The sequence below is a fragment of the Pygoscelis adeliae genome, unplaced genomic scaffold (assembly GCF_000699105.1).
Source record: "Pygoscelis adeliae isolate BGI_AS28 unplaced genomic scaffold, ASM69910v1 Scaffold4, whole genome shotgun sequence".
In the NCBI taxonomy this organism is placed as follows: Eukaryota; Metazoa; Chordata; class Aves; order Sphenisciformes; family Spheniscidae; genus Pygoscelis; species Pygoscelis adeliae.
In genome coordinates, this window is record NW_008824986.1 from 140537 (window position 1) to 149900 (window position 9364).

General features: G+C 50.0%; 1 protein-coding gene across 1 annotated transcript in view; it reads left to right on the plus strand.

Annotated features, from left to right (window-relative positions):
• The window catches only part of PLA2G12B (phospholipase A2, group XIIB), an 11163-nt gene that overhangs the window by 343 nt on the left and 1456 nt on the right, over positions 1-9364 (plus strand). Inside the window, exons 2-3 of the mRNA XM_009325781.1 lie at positions 6307-6395; positions 7992-8157. Coding sequence (XP_009324056.1) covers positions 6307-6395; positions 7992-8157 — 255 coding nt within the window. The remainder of the gene's footprint in view (positions 1-6306; positions 6396-7991; positions 8158-9364) is intronic.

The window sequence follows — 9364 nt, forward strand, 5'->3', positions numbered from 1 at the left end:
GCAGCACTCTCCTTCCCCGAGACCACAACAGCTCCTATCCATGACCTGACACCTGCTATGCTCAGCACAGAAAAGTCACTGCAGAGAGTCACAACTTCTCTGCTAGTGCCAGCACAGGGACACTGAACCCTCATCTTTGCCTCTCACCAAGAACAGTCTGATCTTGAAGCCACTGTGCTGTGTGTAAGGGGACAAGAGGAGAGGACGCAGGTTTTACAGGAAGGGCATATAGGTAACCAGGCTGCTCAGCTGCTTGGACCCCTGGAGAGAAGGGCCAGGGTAGGCAGCGAGGCCCCGGAAGGGAGGACGAGCAGCCCGTGCAGACCTGACTCAGAAGGGGTTGTTAGTATTGCCAGCGGCCCTAATCTCAGCAACCTTCGGAGTTTCATTATTCAGCGGTTGCGAGTTGGCTAATACTGTGGGCTGGAGGAGGGGAGATAACAGGAAGGTAAATGAGACCTGCTGTCACCATGGAGGAACCTTTAGTACTCAAGGTGGAATGAAGCAGCTGCCGCTTGCCTTGGACTTTAGAGCGATTTACCAAAAAGGAAGCGTTTGGTTTGTCCTGGGGGCAGAACAAAGGGGGTGACATCTCAGAGAGAGCAGGGCAGCAGGAGCACAGGGAGGGCAGGGGACTGGGCATGCAGAGCTGCAGCGGGGCAGGCCCCTATGGTGCAGGTCTGTGGGGCGCTGGGCAGGCAGAGGCACAGGCAGCACCAGCCATCAGCAGGGTACCTGCTGAAACGACATGTTTGGGAGCAGCAAGATTTCCTACAGACTATATCCTCTCCCCAGCCTCCTACAACTGTCCCCACAGCAATACCTGTCCTCTGTCACTTCAGCCTGCCCATCCACAACTGCCCATCAGCCTTTTTCCCCCCAGCTTCATCCCACGTTCGTAGTGACTGCCTGGGCAAGATGCTTGTGAGCACAGTGGCGATTTCAACCCCTCTCCTTCCCTAAGCATTGGTTTTCATAGACACAGACTCCATGCTTTGGAGAGATCCCACCAACTCAGTTTCAGTCTGTATGCATCCTGTTCCTTCCAGAATGCGGGCTGCACGCTGCGCCCCTCCAGCCTGCACAGGGTTGTCTGTAATGCTCCCCCACAGATGCAGCCAGAGGGAAGCACGTCCCACCCCTTCCAGGCCAGCAAGTGAGGGTGCCAGGAAAAACAGCTGCTGCAGGGCTGGGACCCGAGCTCCCTGTCAGGGCGAGAGGGCAGATGGGCTACCCTTAGCCAAAGGGGGGCCACAAGGGGATTTTAAAATCAGCCTTAAAGTTGTTGGGGTTTTTCTGGTTTGTTTTTAAATAATGTGTACGTATCTGTCCTCCCGCTCCTGCCAGCTCTGCTCCCCAGGCCCCATGCTAACAGCAAACAGGGAGCGGCAAGCCAGGCACCTCAGCCCCACGGACCTGCGGGGAGCCAGGCACCTCAGCCCATCACCTCAGCCCCACAGTGGCCCTGGTCCCTCAGCCCTGCAGCTTTAGTCCCTCAGCCCGGGGCCCCAGGGCACTCCCCAGCCAGGGCTGCCTCTCTGCAGCAGCTCAGGAGGGCCACGGCTGCTCTGTGGGGCCCATTGGTGGCAGTGTGCGCCCCAGGGGCGCAGTGTCTAGAGGAGGAGACCCCCATGCACACCACGGCATTGCCCCAGCACACAGGATGAGGCCATTTGCCCACCAGGCAGCCCATCCCCAGGCCCACACTGTGGCAGCACCACGCTGTGTGTGACAACCTCCCTTTAGGTCCATACCATGCTCCAAACTCAGAGCAGAAAGGGACTTGCCCTTCTTAACATAGGGACTGAAAACCCTGGTAGTGGGCAAAACGTGGCTGGTACCGCAGTGTGCCCAAGGCAAGGTTTGGCGAGGCTGATATTCAGAGCTCATTTCAGGGAGTCTCAGGACTCACCAAGACCTGGAGAAGTCATTGCTCTTGGGCGCATCCTGAGGTTGGAGCTCTCCCTGCCCCTGTCCCCTCTGCCCTGGCCCTGCACTCTGGGCAGGGGAAAGAGCATCTCCACAGAGCACCGCAAATGCCTTCCTGCTCCCTCTGAGAGCATCGTGTGTCTTACTGGAGAAATGCTTTACCTAGAAAGGAAAACAAACGAGCACATCGTCAGCCCTGTTCTCATCCTCTGCTGAACAACTCATTAATCACTGGCTGAAGGAGGAAAATATTGTAATGGTGCCCACATCCCTCCAAGGGTCTTGCTGGACCCTTCCAGGACCATTTGTCTGTGCTGGTCTCTAGCACAGACATTGCAAACTGCAAGTGGAGGGGATACAGGGATGATCCTAAACCAGCGAGACCAGGTGTCTGTGCCAAGAAGAATGAACACGAACCATCTTTACCGTCTTGCTGCTGAATCAGGACCTGACTGCTTTTTCTCCAGGCACAAAGCAAAAATTATGCCTTCTACGTTCTTTCATTTCATCCAAGAGACACCGATAATAGCTTATTTTGCCACTATGAAGGTCAGGACTCACCTGTGATTGCCACATCCATCTTCAGCTGAGCATGAAGCACTTGGCTGTTCTGGCTGTGAGACTCTCCTCCTGATTTTTCAGCAGCTAGTGAGGTCTGAAAACAACCAACTTGATGGATTACTCCCTTAAATCAGGATGTTAGGGTTACACTAGCATTTGCTGACAAATATCTCCTCCTTACAAAATCTCTCTGGGTATCTCAAGGCAGGGAACAGCCTGAACAGCAAATCCCTTGATAGCTTCCTTCAGCTGCCTGGCCAGGCTGGACTTCAATGTTTTGCCCAGCATTTGGTCCTGAGGGGCTTAAGATGAGGAGGCACATCCAGGCTGTGGGAATAGAGCCTTCAAAGTCAGGCTCTCCAACACAGCGCTAAAAGGCTGCGGTAAGTATGGGCAATGTCTGCCCAAAGCCTGCTTGCCTGGGGCAGAGAAATAACAATGGACCACTCAAAACAGCAAGGAGCCCGAAGACCACCTGTTAACCAGAAATACATTCACTTTCCCCTGCCAGTGTACCAGTACTGCAGTGTCTGAGACCTCCTGCATCGCCAGCAGCTGTTCTAGCCAGCTGGCAGTTTTCCAGTCTCTTGGCACAGCTACAGCAGCCTGGAGTTATTAAAATGCACCAGGGAAACTCGCTTCCCATTAGAAACTCAACTTCAGTTCTCCTCTAAGGCCATGCCAACAAGGCAGTTGCCTGAAGTATATCTTCTTCCAAAGAACAGGCTTCCTCAGCAATGCTGTGCTTCTACACATCAGCATCGCTCTTCAGCGTGCTTGCTGGGCAGGTCCTGCTGTGCTTGCAGCTGTCTTCTGGTATCTCTCCCCAGTGATGGCTTGCAGCAAGCAGACAGACCACAACAGGCCCCTGGTGAAACACAGCTAGCAGAAGAGCCAGTGTGACCCACCAAGTCCCTTCCCCATCTCAGACGTGCCTATAAGGATGGGCAAGCAATAAATGATAACAAGAGCACTGAGTTGATGCTCACGTAGAGTCAGGAACGCCTATTATTTCTGCTTTGCTTTTGTTTTCCTGTTAGCTAGAAAACAAGATGCGGGAGAGAGATTAACTGTGGTGTCTTGGACTTTATCTAGCTGAGAAAGAGTTCACAAAGGTGCATTTTACGAATGATTAAGCTTTGTTTTTCAGAGAGGAGGGGGGCAGGTTTCCTACAAGGGTGTATCTTGAAGGCAGTTCAATGTTTTGTTGATCACAGTTCTCATGTGAGGGTTGTTTTTTTTTTCTCAGGACAGCTTTCTAAGACATTATAATAGCTGTAACTTCAGCTTAATGGAAGGTTTTCTCTGGAAACTCAGTTATCTCCATGTTCCCAGACAGTCTCCTACTCTGACTTGCCACCTTATCCCATTAACTGACAATGTGCTGCAGGAACATAACTTATCATCAGTATTACAAGCAAGCCATTAAAATTTGACCCCATCCTGCAAAATCCACCTTGGATTTTGAACTTTCCTCTGCCTCCTACCCCAGTTCAGGAACATTTGAATTCTGAGTCCCGATTCTCACCCCCTTCCAAAAGAGCAATTAGGCTGTGAATTGCACCAAGACCTGGGTGCAGCCCTCCTCTCATTATATTGCTTGGGAGCCTTGGGTTATAGATTCAGCCCATATATAGACATAATTCCTTCTCTCTATAGCATAACCACCAAAATAATATAACATGCAATATGTCATGAACTCAGAAATTACCTTGCATCGGCACACCTCAACAGACTTAACTTGTGTTTTGGTGCGAAGATAATCCTATAATGATGGTGTGCTGCAACCAACTGATTTGTGCTCTTTGTCTACTGTTAACTCAGCTCTACCTGCACAAAATAACAATACTTTCTGCACCTGAAAATTACATCTGGAGCATGAAGCAGATCTGACCTATTCAAAAAGGGCCAAAAAGGTAGAAACACAGTAGTAACTGCTGTACTGAGAAATACCTTCCCACACAAATGCCATCACCCGGTGGTAAGGTCAACTCGAGAGCTTTATCTTGGCTTGCAGACAGCTAAATCCTTGGTGCATACTGCATTTCTGTAGGGTTGGAGAAAATTGGCTATTGGCGCCTCACAGCTGGACAGGATTTCAGTTTGTTGGCTATTTAAACAAAACCGCTCTGGCAATTTTTAATTTAGAAGGTGCTGGGAACATTCCTACGTAAGACCTTTTGAGGCATTTGGCTGTGAGGTCTTCTCAAGAACACAGTACATTTATGGCTATATTAACCACTGGTACTTTAGGTACCTCGACAGAAGAAAGGGGAAAAGTGTCTTAAATTATTATCACTGCTGACAAGAAGAAAACAGTAGAAATCGAGTTTAAAAGAACCCAACCCTGCCTGAAGGGCTAAATTAGATCTATTTTATGTCTATATAAATTCTCTAGCGGTACTCAGGGAAGCAGTAACTTAACCCTAGAGGTGATGGACTTACAGAAGGCTCAACTCACACGTGTTTTTGTTGGAGCATTCACACAGCTTATAAAGTTTTCCCAGAGCAGCGTTCAAATGTCTTGTTTTAATGCCTCACTCTGCATTTGAGATCTCCCTTTTATAAACCCAGCTGGGACAGAAACAGAACAAGCACTGAACACACATCAAGGGACAATACAGAGAAACCCAACTGCATGAGGGGCGGTCTCCACGACTTCTCCAGGGGAGAATCCTCTCCCACCTTTAAACAAGCTCCTTGCACAGCCGGGTCAAGGCACAGAAGCAGCCTGGTGACTCGTCCTTCCCAAACAGGAGGTGTTAGGTTAGATGGAGATTGGGAGTTGAGGTAGGTATGAGAGAAAGAGGATGAGACAGGGCAGGGAATAGACAGATCTCCTTTCCACATGGACAGTTTCCACCCCAACCCTGGGCGCCCATGCCTCACACCCAGAGCACTCTGTCAGCCATACACAAAGCCCCAGGATGGGCTGGCAGGCAGACAGGAGGGCTTGCACACCTTCAAAGCACAGTAAAACAGATTAAATTGCTGCTGAAGCTTCTGTTAGCTGACTGTCTGCTGGACTTTTTCTACATTGGGTAAATAATTATTCACGGAGGAAATTCTCGCTCCTCTATACATATTAAGAAGCATACTAAGGGGAAGGCAGAGATAAAGGGATAACAACTACTTGCAAAACATGGCAGTGCATCACCACATGCAGAAAATGGACCAAGACAACCTCCTACTCAGAGCAAGATCAGACATGCAAGGCCTAGCACAGTTTTGCAGAGATCCACAGCTCACTGACACTCTGAGAGTGAACTGAGGGTGGAAAGAAATCCTCTTGCTAAGCTAGTAGTTTAGCTAGTTTCGTGAAGGAGTTAAAACACATCTGGGTGATCCCAGCTGTGCAGAGCTCTCAGGAAGCATGTGAAAAAGCTCCTAGGAGATTTGGGAGGTCTGAGGCACTAGCTCTAGCATGGGGGGTTGCTCAACTGCAAAACCCCATGCTGCAAAGAGGGACTTGCCCATTTGTAAGAGCTGGGGAGAGTCCCAGACCTAGGGACTGGACTCAGACCGGTTTAAACATTTGAGAAGCGCTGAGGACCCAGTTCACACACAACACTGCTCCCGTGGCCAGGCCAGAGGAGGTATGAGCTAAGTCAGGCTCTAGAGGCTCGACAGAACTGATCTGAGAGCAGGGCCAGTGTTTCAGCCAGCTCTAGTACCTATCCTTTACGCCCTGCATCTCCTGGAGGAAAATGAAGTGTTTGGGGATGCAGACCGGATGGGAGCTGCCTGACACTCCTTGCTTTTTGGTGCTACTCTTGGGAAGATCGTCTTTCCTAACATTTTTCCTTTCTTTCTCAGGGAAGGCTCCAATGCCACGACCTCACTACAAACCCCAAGAACCCAACGGCTGTAGCTCCTATTTTCTGGGGCTCAAGGTACCCGAAAGTGTATGTACTGCCACACCCACCATTCCCAAATGATGCAATTCTCTAATCACAGTAACCAGCTAATAATATTGGGGAGGGAAAAGGCTTAGCTGTGCTATGCACCAACTGTGTGATGGCTTCTCTTCAGAGTGGAACCCAGAGCTCTGGAAAAGGGAGGAAATATCACTTATGTAGTATTAGGGGACAAGCTATCTGCCTGGGACTGCCAAAAGACATGGTTGCCTGCTGACAGCAAGGTGAACATGTCAGTCTGAGCACTGCCTAACTTACTGTCAGTCAGGAAGGCATTAAGATCTCAGCCGCTGGTAGCAGCGAAATAGGAATCACATAGACAAGAGTTACGTTTACGAAGGACTGGCCTGTTGCTCTGGTTGTCTTGGTAGGTACCAAAAGAGAAAGTTTACTGAGCAGGTTAGCACTAGAAGAAGAAAAGGGGGTACCTGGCCGAGCAGAGCACCAGTGTGGAGAAACACATTTTTATCAAGGCCCTGATCAATCCCGTGGCCTTGTGATAGGACTGGGAACACGTTCAATGCCGGGCAGCTCAGTGACATAGTATAATGTGCAAACAGCAGTACTTGAATGCATTCTCCACACCTGGCCCTTCATCCCCTCCCATGCTTTTGGCCTCTGCCAAGCACTGAAATAAACCTGCAGGCTTTAATACTGCACCCACTTGTTATTTTAAAGGCAATTAATGAAATCATATTAGAATCACCAGGAGAAGCACTCCCAGGAAGCTTTAAGAGCAGGAATTACTGTTCAGCTTATGCTTTACTGCTGCCCATGAAGTCTGCAGCAATTAGGCAGATTCCTGCTCTGAAAAACCCTCTCTTTAAAGCCCATTTTTCATGTTAGATCAGTTCCTTAAATGACATTTCATTGCAAACCTTGTGGGCATTTCTGCAGTACCTCCTCCTTATGCAGGTGGTCATGAGCGCTGAGCACAACGGAGAAAAAACTCATCCCTAAATATTACATGAGGAAGGCCAGAAAGAGGAAGAATTTATAACAAGCTAATGAGTCCAGTCTCTCCAGGAGACAGGCCTTCTGCCCCATCACCCCCATGGTTATTATCTAAGCTTGCTGTTTACCTCCAAGCGAGCAGAACTCCCCTGATCAAGCTGTATTTGTCCTTGGCCTTGCAAGCACATCTGTGAGAAATAAGGCATTAATAACACTTATAGCAGATTTATTAGGCCAAGGAGCAGGACTTGTCAGGTTGTGGGAAAATGAGGAAAGAGAAAATGGGCCTTTGCCACTGCTAGTGAGGACAGAAAGCTTTCCGGTGAGCTCTGACAAATGAGAACTAGCAAATGGTCATGGAGGGGGCACCCACCTCTCTACCAGAAGTTAATCCCCTGTGACAGACAGAGGAGAAGGGAATGTGGTCTATCCTGCATTGGACCTGCATTACTGTCACCACTTTCTTTACGTGGTGAGGGAGAAGCATGTTCTCCCTCCTGCTGTCCAGCTATCGGGGGTAGCTTCTGGAGAAGCAGCCAGCTGGGCTCTGCAAAACCTCACCCAGCTGCAGCTGTTTGAGTCTGAGGCCAGGAGGCAGCCAAGGGACACTTCTCTTCTCTTTTTCCCCAGCTAGATTTGGGCATCCCTGCCATGACCAAGTGCTGTAACCAGCTGGACATTTGTTACGACACCTGCGGGGCCAACAAATACCGCTGCGATGCCAAGTTCCGCTGGTGCCTCCACTCCATCTGCTCCGACCTCAAGCGCAGCCTCGGGTTCGTCTCCAAGGTGGAAGGTAGGCTTCCCAGCTTGCATCCCCTGTGGAGGGAACAAGCGATGGCAGGGAGGGGAGGGTGTGGGCAGGGAGCCCTTTACTTGCCAAAAGAAACAAAAATCTGCAGTAGGGAGCAGCACATCTGTCCTGTGCTTGTCACAGATGGGTCAGAGCTGAGTGAGAACACATGGTTCTGAGATCTGCACACACACACACACTTCTGTCCCAAGAGTGGACACCTAAAATTATTTACATTGGGAAAACATCACAGAACACATGTGGAAAGAAGAAAAAAAACCCAACAAACAACCCCTAGAAGCAATTCCCTTCAACCCTTGGATGCCCTCCCTGAGAGTTCAAACACCTTCACAGGAGATCAAAAAGCCTTCCAGAGCCAGTAAGCCACACACTGAAACCTGTATGTGGCCAAGGGCCAACAAACTGGGAGAGCCAAGGACAGGGGCTCTCTGGGATCTGGTTCACAGATAAGAGATGGCGATGGCACCAGGGACACACCACAGTGTGGGTGGTGGTTCATCCATTGCAGGGAAGATCTGGATTGCTCAGAAGCCCTCGTGCTAACAAAGCTCTAGTCATGTGTCAGCAGCTCAAGAGCCACCCTGGGGCCCAATTTTTAAAGCCTCAGTCTGCAAGTTTGGGAAGAGCTTTTTGGTAAAGGCTGCATTCGGTAACCTCTGTGAAGGTCACGCATGTGGTAGGCCAAGCCTGCCTCTTGATCCTTGTGCCAACAGCAAGCACCTCTGCACCGTGTGGGGAGGCAGGAACATCCACCCTGCCACTACCAGAGGTAAGCCATGGCAGGAAAGCCTCCCCCAGGCCGCTCCTCCTGAGGCCATTTCAGAGCATCCCCATCCTCTGTAAGGCAGGTACCTATCTCTTGCAGAGGGGCTGTGCGACAGTAATGCAGGACAGGCAGAGATAAGACTTACCAACGGCAGGTAACACTGAAACAGTTAAAGATATTTACAGATCTGGTCTGAAAACCTGGCAGAGGCCTTAAGAACAGCCCATTCCCAAAGCCAAATAAAACTGGTGGTGCTGCTGAGTTTCTCACAGCTAACTGCAGCCAGCGCCTCTGGGTTCATCCCGCTGTCAATAGCCTGTTGTAAGGTACAGTTAAGTATGCATTTGTTTTCTAAAGGTGCAGCCTGATTAGGACACACGGGCAAGTCTGCATAACACCAGTACTAGTGCAGATGGCTTTCTA